The sequence below is a fragment of the Anomaloglossus baeobatrachus genome, chromosome 11 (genome assembly GCF_048569485.1).
Source record: "Anomaloglossus baeobatrachus isolate aAnoBae1 chromosome 11, aAnoBae1.hap1, whole genome shotgun sequence".
In the NCBI taxonomy this organism is placed as follows: Eukaryota; Metazoa; Chordata; class Amphibia; order Anura; family Aromobatidae; genus Anomaloglossus; species Anomaloglossus baeobatrachus.
The window spans coordinates 186,121,094-186,145,703 of record NC_134363.1 but is presented as its reverse complement, the minus strand read 5'-3'; the positions used below and the strand labels follow the sequence as shown (position 1 = coordinate 186,145,703).

The window sequence follows — 24,610 nt, the reverse complement described above, 5'->3', positions numbered from 1 at the left end:
AAAGGGTAGTGGGCTCTTTAGGGTGGGCACAACATGGCCGGCACTGGACGTGTCCTGCTGAGGTTAGTAATGTAGGAGGGGGTAAAGGGTAGTGGGTTCTTTAGGGTGGGCACAACATGGCCGGCAGTGGACGGGTCATGCTGAGGTTAGTAATGTAGGAGGGGGTAAAGGGTAGTGGGTTCTTTAGGGTGGGCACAACATGGCCGGCACTGGACGTGTCCTGCTGAGGTTGGTAATGTAGGAGGGGGTAAAGGGTAGTGGGTTCTTTAGGGTGGGCACAACATGGCCGGCACTGGACGTGCCCTGCTGAGGTTGGTAATGTAAGAGGGGGTAAAGGATAGTGGGCTCTTTAGGGTGGGCACAACATGGCCGCACTGGACGTGCCCTGCTGAGGTTAGTAATGTAGGAGGGGGTAAAGGGTAGTGGGTTCTTTAGGGTGGGCACAACATGGCCGGCACTGGACGTGTCCTGCTGAGGTTGGTAATGTAGGAGGGGATAAAGGGTAGTGGGCTCTTTAGGGTGGGCACAACATGGCCGGCACTGGACGTGTCCTGCTGAGGTTAGTAATGTAGGAGGGGGTAAAGGGTAGTGGGTTCTTTAGGGTGGGCACAACATGGCCGGCACTGGACGTGTCATGCTGCGGATGGTAATGTAGGAGGGGGTAAAGGGTAGTGGGCTCTTTAGGGTGGGCACAACATGGCCGGCACTGGACGTGCCCTGCTGAGGTTAGTAATGTAGGAGGGGGTAAAGGGTAGTGGGCTCTTTAGGGTGGGCACAACATGGCCGCACTGGACGTGCCCTGCTGAGGTTAGTAATGTAGGAGGGGGTAAAGGGTAGTGGGCTCTTTTGGGTGGGCACAACATGGCCGGCAGTGGACGGGTCATGCTGAGGTTAGTAATGTAGGAGGGGGTAAAGGGTAGTGGGCTCTTTAGGGTGGGCACAACATGGCCGGCACTGGACGTGTCATGCTGCGGATGGTAATGTAGGAGGGGGTAAAGGGTAGTGGGTTCTCTAGGGTGGGCACAACATGGCTGGCACTGGACGTGCCCTGCTGAGGTTGGTAATGTAGGAGGGGGTAAAGGGTAGTGGGCTCTTTAGGGTGGGCACAACATGGCCGGCACTGGACGTGTCATGCTGCGGATGGTAATGTAGGAGGGGGTAAAGGGTAGTGGGTTCTCTAGGGTGGGCACAACATGGCCGGCACTGGAGGTACCCTGCTGAGGTTAGTAATGTAGGAGGGGGTAAAGGGTAGTGGGCTCTTTAGGGTGGGCACAACATGGCCGGCACTGGACGTGTCCTGCTGCGGATGGTAATGTAGGAGGGGGTAAAGGGTAGTGGGCTCTTTAGGGTGGGCACAACATGGCCGGCACTGGAGGTACCCTGCTGAGGTTGGTAATGTAGGAGGGATAAAGGGTAGTGGGCTCTTTAGGGTGGGCACAACATGGCCGGCACTGGACGTGTCCTGCTGCGGATGGTAATGTAGGAGGGGGTAAAGGGTAGTGGGTTCTCTAGGGTGGGCACAACATGGCCGGCACTGGACGTGTCCTCTGAGGTTAGTAATGTAGGAGGGGGTAAAGGGTAGTGGGTTCTCTAGGGTGGGCACAACATGGCCGGCACTGGACGTGTCCTGCTGAGGTTGGTAATGTAGGAGGGGGTAAAGGGTAGTGGGCTCTTTAGGGTGGGCACAACATGGCCGGCACTGGATGTGCCCTGCTGAGGATGGTAATGTAGGAGGGGGTAAAGGGTAGTGGGTTCTTTAGGGTGGGCACAACATGGCCGGCACTGGACGGGCCCTGCTGAGGTTGGTAATGTAGGAGGGGGTAAAGGGTAGTGGGTTCTCTAGGGTGGGCACAACATGGCCGGCACTGGACGTGTCCTCTGAGGTTAGTAATGTAGGAGGGGGTAAAGGGTAGTGGGTTCTTTAGGGTGGGCACAACATGGCCGGCACTGGACGTGTCCTCTGAGGATGGTAATGTAGGAGGGGGTAAAGGGTAGTGGGTTCTTTAGGGTGGGCACAACATGGCCGGCACTGGACGTGTCCTGCTGAGGTTGGTAATGTAGGAGGGGGTAAAGGGTAGTGGGTTCTCTAGGGTGGGCACAACATGGCCGGCACTGGACGTGTCCTCTGAGGTTAGTAATGTAGGAGGGGGTAAAGGGTAGTGGGTTCTTTAGGGTGGGCACAACATGGCCGGCACTGGACGTGCCCTGCTGAGGATGGTAATGTAGGAGGGGGTAAAGGGTAATGGGCTCTTTAGGGTGGGCACAACATGGCCGGCACTGGACGTGTCCTGCTGAGGTTGGTAATGTAGCAGGGGGTAAAGGGTAGTGGGCTCTTTAGGGTGGGCACAACATGGCCGGCACTGGACGTGTCCTGCTGAGGTTGGTAATGTAGGAGGGGGTAAAGGGTAGTGGGTTCTTTAGGGTGGGCACAACATGGCTGGCACTGAACGTGTCATGCCGAGGTTGGTAATGTAGGAGGGGGTAAAGGATAGTGGGCTCTTTAGGGTGGGCACAACATGGCCGGCACTGGACGTGTCCTGCTGAGGTTAGTAATGTAGGAGGGGGTAAAGGGTAGTGGGTTCTCTAGGGTGGGCACAACATGGCCGGCACTGGACGTGCCCTGCTGAGGTTGGTAATGTAGGAGGGGGTAAAGGGTAGTGGGTTCTTTAGGGTGGGCACAACATGGCCGGCACTGGACGGGTCATGCTGATGATGGTAATGTAGGAGGGGGTAAAGGGTAGTGGGCTCTTTAGGGTGGGCACAACATGGCTGGCACTGGACGTGTCCTGCTGAGGTTGGTAATGTAGGAGGGGGTAAAGGGTAGTGGGCTCTTTAGGGTGGGCACAACATGGCCGGCACTGGAGGTGTCCTGCTGAGGTTGGTAATGTAGGAGGGGGTAAAGGGTAGTGGGTTCTTTAGGGTGGGCACAACATGGCCGGCACTGGACGAGTCATGCTGATGATGGTAATGTAGGAGGGGGTAAAGGGTAGTGGGCTCTTTAGGGTGGGCACAACATGGCCGGCACTGGACGTGCCCTGCTGAGGTTGGTAATGTAGGAGGGGGTAAAGGGTAGTGGGCTCTTTAGGGTGGGCACAACATGGCCGGCACTGGACGTGTCCTGCTGAGGTTGGTAATGTAGGAGGGGGTAAAGGGTAGTGGGCTCTTTAGGGTGGGCACAACATGGCCGGCACTGGACGTGCCCTGCTGAGGTTGGTAATGTAGGAGGGGGTAAAGGGTAGTGGGCTCTTTAGGGTGGGCACAACATGGCTGGCACTGGACGTGTCCTGCTGAGGTTGGTAATGTAGGAGGGGGTAAAGGGTAGTGGGCTCTTTAGGGTGGGCACAACATGGCTGGCACTGGAGGTGTCCTGCTGAGGTTTGTAATGTAAGAGGGGGTAAAGGGTAGTGGGCTCTTTAGGGTGGGCACAACATGGCCGGCACTGGACGTGTCCTGCTGAGGTTGCCCCTCTCTCTATAGGGGTACAGTGTGGGTAGCACATTATAGGACCATATTGCGGTTGGCACTGTTTCAGGTGCCGCACTCTTCCCGGCACTATATAGGGGGCACCCATTTCGCTGGCTCTACCCACCTCATCTAACATCCTCATTTTAAAGGTGTTCACATTTTGTTAATGAAATGGCGCTCCAGGAGATACGTGATAAAGAGGTTCTGCAGCAGCAGTGTGCACTGTCAGGAGTACCGTGTGCTGACCATCAGATGCAGGGGTGTTACAGTCCCGTGCGGTCACCGACCTCCTGATATTATCTTATACATATTCCGGGACGTTATAATGGACGGGCCCCATATTCACCTGTAGGTGACATTGTGATTTATAATCCCGGAGGGTCTTGTCGGAGTGCGGACCCCACAGTGACTCCCTGCACGCCGTCCCCCACATCCCCCTATAATGTAAGTTGTTTTTCGGCATGGAGGTGCCGTCCTCGCCCGTTCTTCCATCCTGTAAGGAGCCAGGTCCGGTTACTGCAGAACTCGATACCTGAAGACGCAGGAATGAAGTGTTCTGTCTCATTAGTCATTTAGGCCGAGAGTCGCGTATCAGGGGGGGCGCACAATATACGAAAGCAGCGAGGCCGGGTGACAACAGGATGGTGACATGTGACCTCCCCAGAGCTACGGCGATCCACAACTCTAATGTGATAAAGGGTTAATTAAGCCGGATCTATAGAGGACGCAGCAAAGGGGAACGTGGCGGCACTATTGCCTACATGTGGCTCTCCAAATCTCTGAAAACTACAATTCCCAGAATGCCCCGGTAACTTTTTTCTTTTGCTGTCAATAGACCATGCTGGGAATTGTAGTTTTCCAAACATCTAAAGACCCGCAGCTCGGTGTGGATAATGCGCGTCTCATGCTGGGTGCCGTGTGCCCGCGATATGGCACTGTGCCGCAACCTGGGGATTGTTCAGGATCTCTGATGGTTCCAAATCCACATATCGCAGTGCGTACAAAGTGAGTCTATGTTGGCACCACGGCAGATGATAAGCACCACAATCCGGCTTCAATTTAATGTTGTGTGGACACAATACGGCACTATGCATGGCACACTAGGCAACTTTTGGCTTCAAATTGGTGCCACTTTGGGCCATGTGTGGCGCTCTATGGTCAGTGGGTGGCGCTCTATGTGGCACTCAGTGGGTGCTCTGTGTGGGTGGTGTGTGGCACACTGGGCGCTGTGGAGTTCTGTGTGGGTGGCTCTGTGTGGAAATCTGTGGACGGTGTGGCGCTATGTGGGAAGTGTGTATGTGGCGCTATGTGGACGGTCTGTGGTCCTCTGTAGGCTGTATGTGTGTGGTCCTCTGTAGGCCGTGTGTGTGTGGTGCTCTGTAGGCCGTGTATTGCGCTCTGTTGGCGATGTGTGTGTGGCGCTATGTGGGCGGTGTGTGTGTGGTGCTCTCTAGGCCGTGTGTGGTGCTCTGTGGGCGGTGTGTGGTGCTCTGTGGGTGGTGTGTATGTGATTGTGTGGTGCTCTGTGGGCGGTGTGTGTGGCGATCTGTGGGCAGTGTGTGTGTGTGCGTGTGGCGCTCTGTAGGCCGTGTGTGTGTGGCGCTCTGTGGGCCATGTGTGTGTGCGTGTGGTGCTCTGTGGGCCGTGTGTGTGTGCGTGTGGTGCTCTGTGGGCCGTGTGTGTGCGTGTGGCGCTCTGTGGGCCGTGTGTGTGCGTGTGGCGCTCTGTGGGCCGTGTGTGTGCGTGTGGCACTCTGTAGGCCGTGTGTGTGCGTGTGGCGCTCTGTGGGCCGTGTGTGTGCGTGTGGCGCTCTGTGGGCCGTGTGTGTGCGTGTGGCGCTCTGTGGGCCGTGTGTGTGCGTGTGGCGCTCTGTGGGCCGTGTGTGTGCGTGTGGCGCTCTGTGGGCCGTGTGTGTGCGTGTGGCGCTCTGTGGGCCGTGTGTGTGCGTGTGGCGCTCTGTGGGCCGTGTGTGTGCGTGTGGCGCTCTGTAGGCCCTGTGTGTGCGTGTGGCGCTCTGTGGGCCGTGTGTGTGCGTGTGGTGCTCTGTGGGCCGTGTGTGTGCGTGTGGCGCTCTGTGGGCCGTGTGTGTGCGTGTGGCTCTCTGTGGGCCGTGTGTGTGCGTGTGGCGCTCTGTGGGCCGTGTATTGCGCTCTGTGGGCCGTGTATTGCGCTCTGTAGGCCGTGTGTGTTGCTCTGTAGGCCGTGTGTGTGTGTTGCTCTGTGGGCCGTGTATTGCGCTCTGTTGGCGGTGTGTTGCTCTGTAGGCCGTGTGTGTGTTGCTCTGTAGGCCGTGTGTGTGTGTTGCTCTGTAGGCTGTATGTGTGTGGTGCTCTGTGGGCCGTGTATTGCGCTCTGTGGGCCCTGTGTGTGTGTGTGGCGATCTGTGGGCGGTGTGTTGCTCTGTAGGCCCTGTGTGTGTGTGGCACTCTGTAGGCTGTATGTGTGTGGCGCTCTGTGGGCCGTGTATTGCGCTCTGTTGGCGGTGTGTTGCTCTGTAGGCCGTGTGTGTGTTGCTCTGTAGGCCGTGTGTGTGTTGCTCTGTAGGCCGTGTGTGTGTGGTGCTCTGTGGGCCGTGTATTGCGCTCTGTAGGCCGTGTGTGTGTTGCTCTGTAGGCTGTATGTGTGTGGTGCTCTGTGGGCCGTGTATTGCGCTCTGTAGGCCGTGTGTGTGTGTGGCGCTCTGTAGGCTGTATGTGTGTGGCGCTCTGTGGGCCGTGTATTGCGCTCTGTTGGCGGTGTGTTGCTCTGTAGGCCGTGTGTGTGTGTTGCTCTGTAGGCCGTGTGTGTGTGGTGCTCTGTGGGCCGTGTATTGCGCTCTGTAGGCCGTGTGTGTGTGTGGTGCTCTGTAGGCCGTGTATTGCGCTCTGTAGGCCGTGTGTGTGTGTGGTGCTCTGTAGGCTGTATGTGTGTGTTGCTCTGTAGGCCGTGTGTGTGTTGCTCTGTAGGCCGTGTGTGTGTGTGGTGCTCTGTAGGCCGTGTGTGTGTGGTGCTCTGTGGGCCGTGTATTGCGCTCTGTAGGCCGTGTGTGTGTGTGGTGCTCTGTAGGCTGTATGTGTGTGGTGCTCTGTGGGCCGTGTATTGCGCTCTGTGGGCCCTGTGTGTGTGTGTGGCGATCTGTGGGCGGTGTGTTGCTCTGTAGGCCCTGTGTGTGTGTGGTGCTGTGTGGGCCGTGTGTGTGTGTGTGTGTGTGTGTGTGAATATGTGGGTGTGTGTGTGGGCAGTGTGTGGCACGCTGTGTGTGTGTGTGTGTGTAGTGCACTGTGGGTGGTGTGTGTGCGTGTGTGGCACGCTGTGTGTGTTGGTGTCAGGCGCGGTGTGGCGGTTTAGCGGCAGTCTCTCTCGCGTACATACACGGCTGTGGCCTCGCACCGTCCTGTCAGCCGTTATACTGCACACGGCCCTCATACACGTTATTACCCGTCCTCCTCCTCCAATGTCACCATGACAACCCCACCGCACACGTAGTAGCGCCGCCCGCTGGCGGTTGGATACTTCCCCACAGGGCACTTTGCGGCCTGCGCGCTGACGTCACCACGTCCTGCCCGGGCTTTTCGAAAGAGGCGGAGTCAAGCGCGTGAGCCCCGCCCAGGCGTTGCTAGGCTCACTGGGAGGAGAGATGGCGGCTGTGCGCGGTAACGGCGCCGTGTGGCGGGGGCGAGGAGTGCTGTCTGCGGCCGCCCTGCGCTCCACAGTGTGCGGGGCTTCTCACGGAGAACCGACCGACCTGCAGAACAACAATGTAACTACATGTAACTACATGTAACGGCCGACATTGTACGGGGTGCGGAGGAGGTCACGTGTGCTGAGCGCCCAGCAGAGAGCGCCCCTCAGAGGAGAGACTACAACTCCCAGCATGCCCCCTGAGGGTGTGTGGGACTACAGCTCCCAGCATGCCCCCTGAGGGTGTGGGGGACTACAACTCTTAGCATGCCCCCTGAGGGTGTGGGGGACTACAGCTCCCAGCATGCCCCCTGAGGGTGTGGGGGACTACAACTCCCAGCATGCCCCCTGAGGGTGTGGGGGACTACAGCTCCCAGCATGCCCCCTGAGGGTGTGGGGGACTACAACTCCCAGCATGCCCCCTGAGGGTGTGGGGGACTACAGCTCCCAGCATGCCCCCTGAGGGTGTGGGGGACTACAACTCCCAGCATGCCCCCTGAGGGTGTGGGGGACTACAGCTCCCAACATGCCCCCTGAGGGTGTGGGGGACTACAGCTCCCAGCATGCCCCCTGAGGGTGTGGGGGACTACAGCTCCCAGCATGCCCCCTGAGGGTGTGGGGGACTACAGCTCCCAGCATGCCCCCTGAGGGTGTGTGGGACTACAGCTCCCAGCATGCCCCCTGAGGGTGTGTGGGACTACAGCTCCCAGCATGCCCCCTGAGGGTGTGTGGGACTACAGCTCCCAGCATGCCCCCTGAGGGTGTGTGGGACTACAGCTCCCAGCATGCCCCCTGAGGGTGTGGGGGACTACAACTCCCAGCATGCCCCCTGAGGGTGTGGGGGACTACAACTCCCAGCATGCCCCCTGAGGGTGTGGGGGACTACAGCTCCCAACATGCCCCCTGAGGGTGTGGGGGACTACAGCTCCCAGCATGCCCCCTGAGGGTGTGGGGGACTACAGCTCCCAGCAGGCGCAGTGTAGATCTCCTGTGCCTGAGCGTCATAGGAGGACCAGTTACAGGGGCTTCGGTGGCCCCCGGCTGCCATGGTAACCCATTGGTTCCCCATTACTGTGGCATGGGAGGGCCGGTGGGCGCCATTTCTGTGCCGCTGTCAGATTGGTAGTGGTAATGAAACAGCAGTGTTCAGCGCTCGCTCCGGTCGCTGCTGTCACAGGCAGATGCCGGCTGTGTGTTGCAGTTGGCACCTGCCTGATTTTGTGCGCAGGCTCCACTTCTGGGTCCGCTTCATACACGACCCGTGATGTGCTATTACGTCACATATTAGGAAAGGGTTAAAGGGAACCGTGAATACCTGCAGATATAGGGTTAATGACATAGCAGTGCTGCCCGGCCGCCATACCGAAACTGCAGCCACCGGGAGAAAATCCACGTCTTCCCTCCGGGAGTCGCCGGCTTCAGTCTCTGCTGAGGACACAGTGAGCGGTGGCGGTGTGCGCGCCTGGCACTGACCGCTCACTGGTACAGCCGGCTGGCAGTCACAGTGTTGGGTCGTGGGTACAGCCGGCTGCCAGTCAGTGTCGGGGCGCGGGTACAGCTGCCTGCCAGTCACAGTGCCGGGGCGCGTATACAGCCGGCTGCCAGTCACAGTGCCAGGGCGCGTATACAGCCGGCTGCCAGTCACAGTGCCAGGGCGCGTATACAGCCGGCTGCCAGTCACAGTGCCGGGGCGCGTATACAGCCGGCTGCCAGTCACAGTGCCAGGGCGCGTATACAGCCGGCTGCCAGTCAGTGTCGGGGCGCGGGTACAGCTGCCTGCCAGTCACAGTGCCGGGGCGCGTATACAGTCGGCTGCCAGTCACAGTGCCAGGGCGCGTATACAGCCGGCTGCCAGTCACAGTGCCGGGGCGCGTATACAGCCGGCTGCCAGTCACAGTGCCGGGCGCGGGTACAGCCGGCTGCCAGTCACAGTGTTGGGTCGTGGGTACAGCCGGCTGCCAGTCAGTGCTGGGGCACAGGTATAGCTGCTGATTACTGTGTATTACACGGTGACTGTAGCTGCACTGGAGGCTGCTGGGGGGATGTAAGTTGATTTTCTCCCTGCGGCCGCACTTTCAGTAGTGTCTGCAGCATTGTGTGGTTACTAATTTGAAATGAACTCCAAAGCTGCAGGTAACTCGTGTTTGGGGCCCGGCGGGTCCCCTATAAGCAGCGGGTCCCCTATAAGCGTCAGGTCCCCCTATAAGGCCCCTTTCACATTGCGTTTTTCTCTACGTCCACAGGTCCCGTCGGGGCATCCGTCCGGACCGCCCCTCCCCCACTCTGCAAAGCGTGCTCCGGACGCATGCGCCCGACAGGGCCATTCACTGCTATGGAGCGCACTGCGTTAGTTGTGCTCAGTTTTGTGCCATTTTGTGCACATATACGTTTCTGCAGACGTAGGTGGTCTACGTTCGGGTGTCCGTCTGCAGAAACGTATATGTGCACAAAATGGCACAAAACCGAGCACACGCTAACGCAGTGCGCTCCATAACAGTGAATGGCCCTGTCGGGTGCATGCGTCCGGAGCACGCTTTGCAGAGTGGGGGAGGGGCGGTCCGGACGGATGCCCCGACGGGACCTGTGGACGTAGAGAAAAACACAATGTGAAAGGAGCCTAAGCGTCAGGTCCCCCTATAAGCGGCCGGTCACCTACGAGCGGCCGGTCCCCTATAAGCGGTCGCACTGCTGCATGGCCCCTTTTTTGATTCCTAATTTCTCCAATGTTTCGGCAGCGTTCCCTGCACATTTTCGGAAATCGCTGTATATACTGTGGGGGCTTTATGCTTTCCACTCTGACTAGTCCGAGCCGCGAGGACACATCGCACCAAAATCACCCAGAGGTGTGAGTGACGCCCCTGCTGTGGGGACACTACATCTCCCAGCGCTCTCCGGGCTGCATGTCCGCGGTTCACGCTGCACCTTCTCCGGCCAGTCTGCGGTCCCTGTCCCCTAGGGGTCACCGGGGGTCTCTGCTCCGCACAGTGCTATTGCCGTGCTGACGCAGCCCCCTCCGCAGTCTCTGCTGCTGATACGTTGCTGTATAGCCGTCATGACTGTTTATTATTGCAGTAACCTGCTGAATGATAGGATTTCTGCAGATAACGCCTTCATGCTGACTGTCTCCCTGTCTTACAGGTTATTGCTTCTCCATATCCGCGTAAGACTGAGTCAGGTAAGCCCAGCTCTTTCCTGCGGTCTCCGTCCCGACCACGTCCTCCCCCCACAGCTGAGTGTTTGTTACAGTAGCGCAGGATTTTGGTCTGTAATATCCATACATAGAGCCTTGCTGGAGTGGACACTGTTCCTGTATATACAGTCAGTAAGTGGGATTATATATATATTTTCCAGGCGGTTACAGGGGCTGTGAAGAGGAGGAGGCTGTAGGTAAGCTTGGCATGCAGTGTACTCGGAGCTGCTGTCACTCTCCACACGGCTGTCACAATCGCGGTGCACCATTATAATTACCGGCTCCGGTCACTAGGAGGCGCTACTGTGTGTATGGTCCCATATAGGAATAGGACCGGCAGCATCTCCTGCTTCCTCTCTGCAGGGCGGTGCCGCTGCAGGAGCCACGGGTGCTGCGCCATAGATACACTCCCGAAACACACGGCCGCCCCTGTAGCCACGACCCCTGGGATTAGAGCTAACGTTGTATATAAATCATTAGAACATGAAATAATGGGTGATCTCTTTGATTGCGGAAGATCTGGCAGCGAGCTCCCTCCTGAATAAGCTGATCCGGAAGTCTCTGGTGGAGTCCAGCCAGAATGTGGAGGTGCAGCAGAGGGACCCCTCCTCCCCGCTCTACTCCGTCAAGTCGTTTGAGGAGCTGCACTTGTAAGTGATCACAGGACAGAAAACCCAGGGACCATTAAAGGGTTAATCCAGCGCCTCTCGAGAGGTGGGAGGCGCAACTGGCGAGGCGTCTGTCGGTCACTCGCCACCCAACACATCGTACTCCAAATATTAAGACAGTGGCCGATGGACGCCCCTGACCTGATGTGGAAGCGACATGCGCTGGACAACCCCCCCTTTTAAAGTATAACTTGATTTGTAAAATGTGTTCATTTCTATAGTAACAATTTTAGAAGTTCTCACAGTGGGGTCTAGGTGCTGAGACCCCCATGATCACTGACGTGGACTGAGAAGCCCTGATAGTAAGCGGCGTACGGACCCGTGGACTTTCACCACTCACTCCACATTGTCGCTGTCTAGCACTTTTGCTTCTTTGATTGTTCGGGGTCCCAGCACCCAAACCCCCAATATCAAAACTTCTGTTTTGCTTAAAGTACAATGAAAGGACAGATGAACATTAATGTAGAGTTAGAGGAATCCTGCAGGCAGCCGGATGTCGGCGACGTTGCATCTAGTTACTGGGGCGGCCGGATGTCGGCGACGTTGCCTCTAGTTACTGGGGCGGCCGGATGTCGGCGACGTTGCCTCGTTACTGGGGTGGCCGGATGTCGGCGACGTTGCCTCGTTACTGGGGTGGCCGGATGTCGGCGACGTTGCCTCGTTACTGGGGTGGCCGGATGTCGGCGACGTTGCCTCTCGTTACTGAGGTGGCCGGATGTCGGCGACGTTGCCTCTCGTTACTGGGGCGGCCGGATGTTGGCATCGTTTTCTCTCGTTACTGGGGTGGCCGGATGTCGGTGACGTTGCCTCTAGTTACTTTGGTGGCCGGATGTCGGTGACGTTGCCTCTAGTTACTGGGGTGGCCGGATGTCGGCCACTATGCCTCTAGTTACTGGGGCGGCCGGATGTCGGTGACGTTGCCTCTCGTTACTGGGGCGGCCGGATGTCAGTAGTGATGCCTCTATTTATTGGGGCGGCCGGATGTTAACGACGTTGCCTCTCGTTACTGGGGCAGCCGGATGTTGGCATAGTTTTCTCTCGTTACTGGGGTGGCCGGATGTCGGTGACGTTGCCCCTAGTTACTGGGGTGGCCGGATGTCGGCCACTATGCCTCTAGTTACTGGGGTGGCCGGATGTCAGCGATGTTGCCTCTAGTTACTGGGGCGGCCGGATGTCGGTGACGTTGCCTCTCGTTACTGGGGCGGCCGGATGTCGGCGACGTTGCCTCTCGTTACTGGGGCGGCCGGATGTCAGTAGTGATGCCTCTATTTATTGGGGCGGCAGGATGTTAACGACGTTGCCTCTCGTTACTGGGGCGGCCGGATGTTGGCGAGGTTGCCTCTCGTTACTGGGGCGGCCGGATGTCGGCATCGTTTTCTCTCGTTACTGGGGCGGCCGGATGTCGGCCACTATGCCTCTCGTTACTGGGGCGGCCGGATGTCGGCGACGTTGCCTCTCGTTACTGGGGCGGCCGGATGTCGGCGACTATGCCTCTTGTTACCGGGGGTGGCGGTTTGTTGGCGACGTTGCCTCTAGTTACTGGAGCGGCCGGATGTCGGCGACTATACCTCTCGTTACTGGAGCGGCCGGATGTCGGCGACTATACCTCTCGTTACTGGGGCAGCCGGATGTCGGCGACTATGCCTCTTGTTACTGGGGTGGCCGGATGTCGGCGACTATGCCTCTTGTTACTGGGGCGGCCGGATGTCGGCGATGTTACCTCTCGTTACTGGGGCGGCCGGATGTCGGCGACGTTGCCTCTCGTTACTGGGGCGGCCGGATGTCGGCGACTATGCCTTTTGTTACTGGGGCGGCCGGATGTCGGCGACTATGCCTCTTGTTACCGGGGGTGGCGGTTTGTTGGCGACGTTGCCTCTAGTTCTTGGAGCGGCCGGATGTCGGCGACTATACCTCTCGTTACTGGGGCGGCCGGATGTCGGCGACTATACCTCTTGTTACTGGGGCGGCTGGATGTCGGCGACTATGCCTCTTGTTACTGGGGCGGCTGGATGTCGGCGACTATACCTCTTGTTACTGGGGCGGCCGGATGTCGGCGACTATACCTCTTGTTACTGGGGCGGCTGGATGTCGGCGACTATGCCTCTTGTTACTGGGGCGGCTGGATGTCGGCGACTATGCCTCTCGTTACTGGGGCGGCCGGATGTCGGCGATGTTACCTCTCGTTACTGGGGCGGTCGGATGTCGGCGACTATACCTCTCGTTACTGGGGCGGTCGGATGTCGGCGACTATACCTCTCGTTACTGGGGCGGTCGGATGTCGGCGACTATACCTCTCGTTACTGGGGCGGCCGGATGTCAGCGACTATGCCTTTTGTTACTGGGGCGGCCGGATGTCGGCGACGTTGTCTCTAGTTACTGGAGCGGCCGGATGTCGGCGACTATACCTCTCGTTACTGGAGCGGCCGGATGTCGGCGACTATACCTCTCGTTACTGGAGCGGCCGGATGTCGGCGACTATACCTCTCGTTACTGGGGTGGCCGGATGTCGGCGACTATACCTCTCGTTACTGGGGTGGCCGGATGTCGGCGACTATACCTCTCGTTACTGGGGTGGCCGGATGTCGGCGACTATACCTCTTGTTACTGGGGCGGCCGGATGTCGGCGATGTTGCAGCTTGTATGGACGGCCAGCAGCTCTTGCTCAGGATATAGCAGCTTCCATACAACACACATCGGTGCACGTACTGCCGATCTGTAACCACAGGGGCAGGGTCCCATATAAAGGGTCAGGGGGACATGAGCCAGCAGAGCTGGTCCACATCTATGGTAGCACTGACATTATGGTGTGCATGCTGTTTCTGCAGGATGCCTGCTCTGCTGAAGGGAATCTATGCTATGGGCTTCAACAGACCCTCCAAAATCCAGGCCACCGCTCTGCCAATGATGCTCGCTGACCCGTAAGTACAGATGTCATTCATTTGTTTTCACGCCATCGTGTATAGGAGAAATGTGTGTAAATACCAGACGATCACATGGAGTGCGGTCCGTCCGTCCGTCCATGTGTCTATCCCCTGGAGGGGGGCAACGAGGAGCCGTGTTTTGTAAAATCCTCAGACTGGAAATACAATCCCCACCTCTGATCTAAGTCCGGGGACAAGAGAAGCAGTGCCACGATTGGGACTAATAAAACCAGCCGTGGACCCTGTGACCGCAATCGATTGGCTGCAGGGCTGTCATCACCTCGTGTCCGTGCAGAGACGTGGACCTTCTGTGTGGACCAGCGATGGGCATTATTAGTCAGACTTGTCCTTTTTTTCCCCCCTCTTTAGACCCCAGAATCTGATCGCTCAGAGCCAGTCGGGCACCGGGAAGACCGCAGCGTTTGTTCTAGCGGTGCTCAGCAGGGTCGATGTCAAGAAAAACTACCCACAGGTGAGTGTAAGGGCTCGTACACCGGGCACCTAAAGGGGGGTATTCTGGTCCACGTGAGTTATCACCATCCGCTGGATAGGTGATGATTGGAGATCGGTGTGGCCCAGGGACCCCAACAACTGCCACAACAGGGGTCTTGTGTCTTTTTCTTTCCTGGTTCTCCCTTGTACACAGCACCACTGTCAGGAGCTGTACACAGCCCGGCAGGCGCCCGCCGCTCTGTGCCACGTCTGACCCTGAACCTGTAGGGTTAGGCGAGGTACATTGCTCCCTCTGTCAGTGCCATGTGGTGGCTGCCGGCCGATGCATCCATCTGCTCCGGGGTGTGGACTTGCCACCAGTATGGGACCATGGCAGTTCTGACAATCGGTGCGGGTCTGGGAGGTGAGAACCACAACGAAATATTCCATGCATAAGGGATTAATTAGGTAGAGTAAAAATTCCCCTTAAACAGCAGCATCTGATTCTTAAGGGCTTATGTCCACTTGTGTACCCCTAATGACCCTCTGCTGTGGTTGTCAGCCGAGGGTCATGTGACTGTGATGAAATCTTGCGATCGTATCACAGGAGCGGGGAAGAGGGACGGGCACTTTCTCCCCATCTCCTCCGCTGTCTGTCTCTGCCTATACCGCACTGCAGTCACATGACATGCGAGTGCAGTGCGATGGGGGTGCGTGAGCGGAGACTCGGTGCAAAACGCAGCATGCTGCAACTGCACAGAGCGCGATTCGAGCCGAGAAAAAAATAGCAAAAGGACACGGCACCATAGATTATCACTGGGGCGAGTGCAGTCCGATTTTTTTTTTTTTTATTGGATCGCACTCGCATGTGAAAATCGCAAGTGGAAAAGAGCCCTGAGGCAGAGATCAGCCGTGCGATCCAGACGCTCCTGCACTACAACTCCCATCATGTCCTGGCCGCCTGTGCTGGTCGTGCAATGCTGGAACTTGTAGTGTCTGGTCAGCTGGAGTCTGGTCACACGCTGCAGGGTCATCGCAGAGGGTCCTGTCCAATTATCTGAATGGGGCCAAATCAGATGAATGAAAAAGACGCCGAAACCTTCTGCTGCATATCTGTGCATGAATAACCCCTGTGGTGCTCACACGGACGCGCGTCGCCCCGCTCCTCCGGGTTGTTCTTCCAGGCTATGTATAGAATTATTTTTTTTTTTTGTTCTGTTTAGTGAGTTTTTTGGTGGAGTTTTTTTTTTTAAGAGTTTTGGAAGAGTTTTTATTTTCTTTTTCGCTCCTAATTGGGAGACCCAGACAATTGGGTGTATAGCTATTGCCTCCGGAGGCCACACAAAGTATTACACTTAAAAGTGTAAGGCCCCTCCCCTTCTGGCTATACACCCCCAGTGGGATCACTGGCTCACCAGTTTTGTGCTTTGTGCGAAGGAGGCAACACATCCACGCATAGCTCCACTGTTTAGTCAGCAGCAGCTGCTGACTATGTCGGATGGAAGAAAAGAGGGCCCATACAGGGCCCCCAGCATGCTCCCTTCTCACCCCACTTCATGTCGGAGGTGTTTGTTAAGGTTGAGGTACCCATTGCGGGTACGGAGGCTGGAGCCCACATGCTGCTTCCTTCCCCATCCCTTTTTACAGGGCTCTGGGTGAAGTGGGATTCTATCGGTCTCCAGGCACTGAGACCGTGCTCCATCCACAGCCCCTGGTATCTGCTGGACATGGAGCGGAGTATCTTCAGGGACATGGCCCTGCTACATGGAGGTACTCTGTGTCCCTGTGGGGACCGCGCAGACACACGGCAGCACTGCTGGGTGTGTTAGTGCGCCAGGGACAGCGGCGCTGTCCGCACTAGTGCCATCGCACACCACAGCGTTGCTGGGTGTGTTAGTGTATTGGGTGACTACTGCGCTAACCGCCGCTGCCACTTTTATTTAAGGCGCCGCTGGGATTTGTGGTGCGCCGGGGACTTCCGCGCCGGCCAGCACTGATATGCCGGCCGCGCTTATTAACTCGAGTCCCCGGCTTCTGGGCCTAGTCTCCCTTCGTTACCGCCCACAGGCCTGACAGTCAGGGTAGGGGCGTGACGCTGCATAGCACAGCAGCGCTGAGAGCTGGAGTATGTTTTGCATACTCCACCCCTCTCACTGTGTGCACTGTGAAACCGGATTCCCGCACTTTCTCAGGCACGCCCACGGCTTCCTTCTCTACAAGGACGCCGGCAGCCATTAGTGTCAGTTTCTGTACGATACAGAGACAAGTGTGGAAGACCCTGGCATTCTGATAGTCACACAATCGCTGCAACAGGCGTTAAGCAGCACCTGTGGTGCTAACCCCACTAGTGCAGAAGTGCACTTATAGATATGCTTGTACTATATACATTGCACTGTTTGGTCGCACGTTGTATATACCCTCCTGGATTGTGCGGAGGAGTTATCAGCATATTCTCTGTGTAAAACAAAGGTGCAGAACCACATGTTTTTCTATGCAGCCGGTACAGCATGTACGGCTATACGGCCGGCAGGTTACATAGACCCCCATTATGTCTAACTCAGCCGGAGTCTCTGCTAATGGCCAGAGGATGAGGACGGTGTCTGCAGTATTTACTGACAGTTTTTCTGAGACTATGGCTATGATACTAGAAGCCTAGCAGTCCGGACATGTCTCTCACAACATGGGCACTGTTGAATCATTGATCCATGGCCCCCCTCAGTGTGAACAACTAACAGCTCCGGGAATGTCACACGCATCCCAGAGTCACGGCTCTGCACAGACGTCAGTCCCAGCAGCCTAAGCGGGCTCACTATGAGCGGCCCTCGGTTTCATCAGGGTCCTAGCAGAAGGACTCTCTGTGTAATGAGGCGGAAGTAGCGGCTCAGGATTCTGATCCTGAGACCGCTCTCAATCTGGATACACCTAATGGTGACGCCATAGTGAATAATCTTATAGCGTCCATCAATAGAATGTTGGTTATTTCTCACCCAGCTCCTCCAGTGGAGGAGTCAGCTTCACGTATTTTTCTGGACCACTCTGCCTTCAGAGAGGCAGTCCAGGAACACCACACTTATCCAGATATGCGCTTCTCCAAACGGCTTAGGATACACGTTATCCCTGCCCCCTGACGTGGTCAAGGACTGGACCCAATGTCCCGAGCGGCATCCTCCAATCTCCAGGCTTGTAGCTAGATCCATAGTTGCAGTGGGAGATGGAACTGCAAACTCAAAGATGCCACTGACAGACAGATGGATCTCTGGTCTAAATCCATCTATGAGACTGTCGGCGCACCGTTGGCCCCAGCATTCTCACTCTTGGGGCACTCCAAGATATTTCAGCTTGTCTTACACAGATTGACACGGTTACACGTACATCTGTGCCGCAGGTGGCATCCTTAACCTCTCAAATGTCTGCATTTGTTTCTTACGCGATTCAGGTTGCCCTAGACTCTGCGAACCGTACGGCAGTAGCCTACGCTGCTCCGTGTTTTTAAGCAGAGCCTGGTCTGCTCGTTAAGTGAATGGAAGGCAGATTCTGCTTCCAAAAAAGGTTGCTTAACCAGTTGCCTTTTTCTGCTGACCGACTGTTTGGTGAGCGTTTGGATGTAACCATTAAACAGTCCAGGGGTAAGGATTCATCCTTTCCTCAGCCCGGACACAACAAACCCCAACAGAGCAGGAGGCAGTCGTGGTTTCGGTCTTTTCGAGGCTCGGGCAGGTCCCATTTTTCCTCGTCCAATGTGGACTCAAAAGGATCAGAGGAGCTCAGATTCTTGGCGGGCTCAGTCACGCCCAAAAAAGAGACAGTCTGAAAACCCGCTTCCAAGGCGGCTTCCTCATGACTTGCGGCCTCCTCTCTCCGCATCCTCGGTCGGTAGCAGGCTCACCCGCCTTGGCGATATTTAGCTGCCATAGGTCAATGACCGTTGGATGTGAGACATTCCGTCTCACGGGTACAGGATAGAGCTCACTTCTCGTCCTCCAACTCGATTCTTCAGAACTTCTCCACCTCCCGGCCGAGCCGCTGCTCTTCTGCAAACAGGGTGCACTCTATAGGCAGAAAGAGTGATGACCCCCGTTCCTCTTCAGGAACAAGGTCACGGTTTTTACCCCAAATTATTTGCGGTGCCTATAAGAACGGGCCGTTCCGTCCCGTTCTGGATCTAAAACTGCTCAGCAAGCTCGTGGACACCAGGCGGTTCCGGATGGAATCCCTCCGCCATGTCATCGCCTCAATGTCCCAAGGAGATTTCCTAGCATCATTAGGCATCAAGGATGCTTATCCACACGTGCCGATTGATCCAGAGCACTAGCGTTTCTACGCTTCGTTATAGCAGACGAACACCTTCTGTTCGTAGCTCTACCTTCCGGCTAGCAACAGCCCCACTGGTCTTCGCCAAGGTCAGGGCAGCAGTAGTCACAGTCCTGCACTCTCAGGGTCACTCTGTGATCCCATATTTAGACGATCTACTTGTCAAGGCACTCTCTTAGGAAACATGCCGACACTGCCCGAACGTTGCGCTGGAGACTCTCTAGAGTTTTGGGTGGATCATCAACTTTTTGAAGTCAGATCCGACCCCGACCCTATCGCTAACATATCTAGGCATGGAGTTTCATACTCTCTCAGCGATAGTGAAGCTTCCGCTAGACAAACAGCATTCACTACGGGCTGCAATCTCTTCTTTAAGAACCAGTCGCACACATTGAGACGCCTCATGCACTTCCTACGTAAGATGGTAGCAATGGAGGCAGTTCTTTTCGCGCAGTTTCATCTGCGTCCACTACAATGTGACATTCTCCGCCAATGGGACGGGGAGTCGACCTCCCTCAACAGAGTCGTCTTTCTTTCTCAGGCGGCCAAGGAATCTCTACGGGGGTGGCTTCTTCCCACCTCATGGTCAAAAAGAAGGTCTTTCCTATCCCCATCCTGGGCGATAGTTACGACAGACGCGAGTCTATCAGGGTGGGGAGCAGTTTTTCTCCACCACAGCGCTCAGGGTACGTGGACTCAGCAAGAGTCCACCCTTCAGATCAATGTTCTTGAACACAGAGCAGTGTATCTTGCCCTACAAACCTTCCAACAGCAGCTGGACAGCAAGCAAATCCGACTTCAGTCGGACAACTCCACAGCGGTGGCATACATCAACCACCAAGGAAGAACGCGCAACCGGCAAGCCTTCCAGGAAGTCCGGCAGGTTCTGATGTGGGTGGAAGACACGGCATCCACCATATCCACAGTTCACATCCCAGGCGTGGAAAACTAGGAAGCTGACTTCCTAAGTCGCCGGGGTGTGGCCGAAAGGGTATGGTCTCTTCACCCGGACGGGTTTCAGGAGATCTGGCGCCGCTGACAGAGGCCGGACGTCGATCTAATGGCGTCACGGCACAACAACAATGTGCCAGCTTCATGGCACGGTTTCACAATCATCGAGCTCTGGCGGCAGACGCCTTAGTTCAGCATTGGTCGCAGTTCCAGCTACCTTATGTGCCACCTCTGGCATTGTTGCCCAGAGTGCTGCGCTAGATCAGGACCGACTGCGGCCGCGCCATCCTCGTCGCTACAGATTGGTCGAGGATGTTGTGGTTCCCGGTTCTGTGGTGCCTCACGGTAGGCTAACCGGGGGCACTACCAGATCAATCAGACTGGCTGTCTCAAGGGCCATTCTTCCATTTGAATTCTACGGCCCTCAACCTGATGGTGTGGCATTGAGTCCTGGAACCTAGTGTCGTCAGGATTACCTCAGGACGTGGTTGCCACCATGAGACAGGCTAGCATACCAACGTCCGCCAAGATTGACCACAGGACGTGGAAGATATTCTTATCTCGGTGCTCGGCGCAGGGTGTTTCTCCCTGGCCGGTTACATCGTCTATGTTTCCTTCCTTCCTGCAATCTAGGTTGGAAAAAGGGTTGTCGCTCAGTTCCCTTTAGGGACAAGTCTCAGCGCTATCTGTATTTTTTCAGAAACGACTTCCTCAGGTACGCACGTTCCTACGGGGAGTTTGTCGTCTCAGCACTCCGTACAAGCGGCCGTTAGAGCCCTGGGATCTGAACAAGGTTCTAATTGCTCTCCAGATGCCGCCTTTCGAGCCTTTGAAAGAGGTCTCCCTTCCCGCTTTTCTCGGGAAGTGGCCTTCTAGTAACGGTCTCGTCTCTTAGGAGAGTTTCCGAGCTAGCAACGCTCTCATACAAATCTCCCTTCCTGGTCCTTCACCAGGACAGGGTAGTTCTGCGTCCGATTCCGGAATTTCTCCCTAAGGTGGTATCCCACTTTCATATCAATCAGGATATCACCTCACCTTCTTTGTGTCCTCGTCCAGTCCATCAATTTCAGAAGGATTTGCATCTGTTGGTTCTGGTGAGAGCACTCAGGTTCTACTTGCCGCATGGCGCTCCTGCGCCACCCGGATGCACTCTTTGTCCTTGTCGCTGGTCGGCGTAAACAGTCGCAAGCTTCTGAATCCACCCTGGCTCGGGGGATCGAGGAACCAATTCTTGAAACCTACAGTTCTTCTGGGCTTCTGGTTCTCTCAAGGCTGAAGGCCCATTCTACCAGAGCCGTGGGTGCATCCTGGGCATTACGGCACCAGGCTACGGCTCAGCAGGTGTGTCAGGCACCTACCTGATTGAGTCTGCATACTTTTACCAAGCATTTTCAGGTGCATACCTACGCTTCGGCAGACGCCAGCCTAGGTAGATAAGTCCTTCAGGCGGCGATTGCCCACCTGTAGGAAAGGGCTGTTTGACGGCCCTATCACGAGGTATTCTTTTACCCACCCAGGGACTGCTTTTGGACGTCCCAATTGTCTGGGTCTCCCAATTAGGAGCGAAAAAGAAGGGAATTTTGTTTACTTACCGTAAATTCCTTTTCTTCTAGCTCCAATTGGGAGACCCAGCACCCGCCCTGTTTTCTCGGGGTTTTTCTGTTTTTTCGGGTACACATGTTGTTCATGTGGTATGGTTCAGTTCTCCGATGTTTCCTCGGATTGAATTGGTCTTTAAACCAGTTATTGGCTTTCCTCCTTCTTGCTTTGGCACTAAAACTGGTGAGCCCGTGATCCCACGGGGGGTGTATAGGCAGAAGGGGAGGGGCCTTACACTTTTAAGTGTAATACTTTGTGTGGCCTCCGGAGGCAATAGCTATACACCCAATTGTCTGGGTCTCCCAATTGGAGCTAGAAGAAAAGGAATTTACGGTAAGTAAACAAAATTCCCTTCTTTCCTGACGCCTTCTTTCTGGCCTTTCAATTGGTCAGTCCATAATTTGGACACAATTCACAAAAGTGATATGTACCTATTAATTTTATTATTTCTTTTTTTTTTCTTCTTTTTTTTTTTTTTAAAACCTTTTCCTGGAAATAAAGCAAATTAAAAATACCCTCCTCATATAAAATGAATTGGAGGAGTTTTCCATGGTTTTGGGCTGGGATGTTGGAGCCTCTGCGTGCACATCCCCTCAGTAGAAATAACCCGTCCTCCCTTCTTGTCCTCCTTCATCCTCCGCAGTGCATCTGCCTCAGTCCTACCTTTGAATTGGCTTTACAGACCGGGGAAGTCATCGAGCAGATGGGGAAGTTCTGTGACGGCATTAATGTGATCTACGCGATACGCGGGAACAGACGTGAGTATCGATGCTGCATACCGGAGCCATGTTGGGGTGTTTTGCCATTTGCACCTCGCTTTGTATTTCGGATGTAATATATTCAGTAACTGGGAATAATTGCACAATATCATTCCCGTCTTCCATTACTCGAACATCTTTCCAGGACCGGCAAGAAATGAAAGCCGGTTTGTACCCTTGGGTGACGGCAGACTGGGGTGCTGGGTTTCTGTGCATTGTATGTGCTCACACGTTACCCCAGTTATTGCTTACAGGCCTTAATGCATTTTTCTCTTAACAGCGTCATTTTCAGATTTAAAGGGGTTGTCGCCGTCACCGATCAGCTGTCAGCACCAAGGTGTATGGGGTAACGACGATACAGCTCTGTACATCTCCTAGTGGCCATACTCAGTACTGCGGCTCAGCTCCTATTGAAGTGAATGTGATCCGAGCTGCAGTACCGAGAACGGCCACTACACGGTGTACGGATCTGTAGTCTGCCGCGGGTCCGGAATCTCATACAAGTGGTTACATGTAGCGTTCAATCTGCTGCTAATTGATCATTTATTTATTGTATTTTTGTAGCCGCCAAAGGATGCAGAATAGAGGCTCAGATCATTGTGGGGACCCCGGGGACGGTGATGGATTGGTGCTTCAAGCTCCAGCTCTTCAGCATTGAAAATATCAAAGTATTCGTCCTGGATGAGGCGGACGTCATGATCGGTCTGCAGGGATATTCTGACCACAGCGTCCGAGTGAAGCGGTGAGTCCCCCCCGGTCTGAAGGGGGCGTATTCTAAATATTCAAGATTTCCAAACAGTTGTCACCTCAGCTGAGTTGTACACGTCACCCTCACCTTATGGCAGCCACGGGATGTGCCACGAATGTGTCACACAAATACTTCTCTAACGGGACCCCCAACGACCAAGGGAATACAGGGACCGCCGCAGTGATTTAGCGCTGAAGCTCCGTCATAGTTGGGGGCAGCGGCACTGCGGCGCCTCTTCATCCCGCGATGCGCTGACTCCTCGTCTCCTCCTTGCAGAGCGATGCCGGCCAGTTGCCAGATGCTTCTGTTTTCGGCCACCTTCGAGGAGACTGTCTGGTGTTTCGCCGAGAGGATTGTTCCAGATCCGAACATTATAAAATTAAAGAAGGAGGAGCTGACGCTCACGAATATTCGCCAATTTTACGATTTTTGTGAAAGCAAAGAAGCTAAATACAAGGCGCTAGCCAACATGTACGGATCCATCACTATCGCCCAGGCCATCATCTTCTGCCAGGTACAGTCACCGCCCAGCCCAGGTAACACCGCCCGTCCAAACTCATGCCGGCCGTCACAACCAGTGTCTCTTGTGAACTAGACTCGTAAAACGGCCAAATGGCTTTCCAAACAAATGACAAACGATGGACACGTGGTGGCGCTGCTGAGCGGAGAACTGATGGTGACGGAGCGAGCAGACATTATCCAGAGGTTCAGAGACGGGAAAGAGAAAGTCCTCATCACTACCAACGTCTGCGCGCGAGGTAAGACGCCGAGGACGCATCCAGACGCCAAGACTGTCATGTCTCCTCACATCTGTAAGAGATGCTTATGGGTACAAAAATATAGTCACTGTGTACATTACTGATCCTGAGTTACCTCCTGTATTATACTCCAGAGCTGCACTCACTATTCTGCTGGTGCAGTCACTGTGTACATACATTACATTACTGATCCTGAGTTACCTCCTGTATTATACTCCAGAGCTGCACTCACTATTCTGCTGGTGCAGTCACTGTGTACATACATTACATTACTGATCCTGAGTTACCTCCTGTATTATACTCCAGAGCTGCACTCACTATTCTGCTGGTGCAGTCACTGTGTACATACATTACATTACTGATCCTGAGTTACCTCCTGTATTATACTCCAGAGCTGCACTCACTATTCTGCTGGTGCAGTCACTGTGTACATACATTACATTACTGATCCTGAGTTACCTCCTGTATTATACTCCAGAGCTGCACTCACTATTCTGCTGGTGCAGTCACTGTGTACATACATTACATTACTGATCCTGAGTTACCTCCTGTATCATACTCCAGAGCTGCACTCACTATTCTGCTGGTGCAGTCACTGTGTACATACATTACTGATCCTGAGTTACCTCCTGTATTATACTCCAGAGCTGCACTCACTATTCTGCTGGTGCAGTCACTGTGTATATACATTACATTACTGATCCTGAGTTACCTCCTGTATTATACCCCAGAGCTGCACTCACTATTCTGCTGGTGCAGTCACTGTATATATACATTACTGATCCTGAGTTACCTCCTGTATTATACTCCAGAGCTGCACTCACTATTCTGCTGGTGTAGTCACTGTGTACATACTGTACATTACTGATCCTGAATTACCTCCTGTATTATACTCCAGAGCTGCACTCACTATTCTGCTGGTGCAGTCACTGTGTACATACCGTACATTAGTTATCCTGTATTATACTCCAGAGCTGCAATTCTGCTGGTTATTCCTACATCAGATACATAAGATTACTTTAGTATCAAGATTTCTCAAAATGCTACTTATCAGAGCAAAATTTGTGCAGACATTGAACAAGCAGAAGATACGTTGAGATTTCAGCTCTGAGGTCCTGTTTTCTTGTGAATGCAGTTCCTGGCTGTATA

At 55.1% G+C, this 24,610-nt stretch overlaps 1 protein-coding gene across 1 annotated transcript in view; it reads left to right on the top strand.

The window, feature by feature from the left end:
* Positions 1–6,936: 6,936 nt before the first annotated feature.
* Positions 6,937–24,610, top strand: part of DDX25 (DEAD-box helicase 25) — a 58,354-nt gene continuing 40,680 nt past the window's right edge. The window contains exons 1-9 of the mRNA XM_075329030.1: positions 6,937–7,204; positions 10,264–10,300; positions 10,833–10,965; positions 13,809–13,901; positions 14,274–14,376; positions 21,841–21,955; positions 22,520–22,697; positions 22,980–23,217; positions 23,299–23,461. Coding sequence (XP_075185145.1) covers positions 7,082–7,204; positions 10,264–10,300; positions 10,833–10,965; positions 13,809–13,901; positions 14,274–14,376; positions 21,841–21,955; positions 22,520–22,697; positions 22,980–23,217; positions 23,299–23,461 — 1,183 coding nt within the window. The 5' untranslated portion in view covers positions 6,937–7,081. The remainder of the gene's footprint in view (positions 7,205–10,263; positions 10,301–10,832; positions 10,966–13,808; positions 13,902–14,273; positions 14,377–21,840; positions 21,956–22,519; positions 22,698–22,979; positions 23,218–23,298; positions 23,462–24,610) is intronic.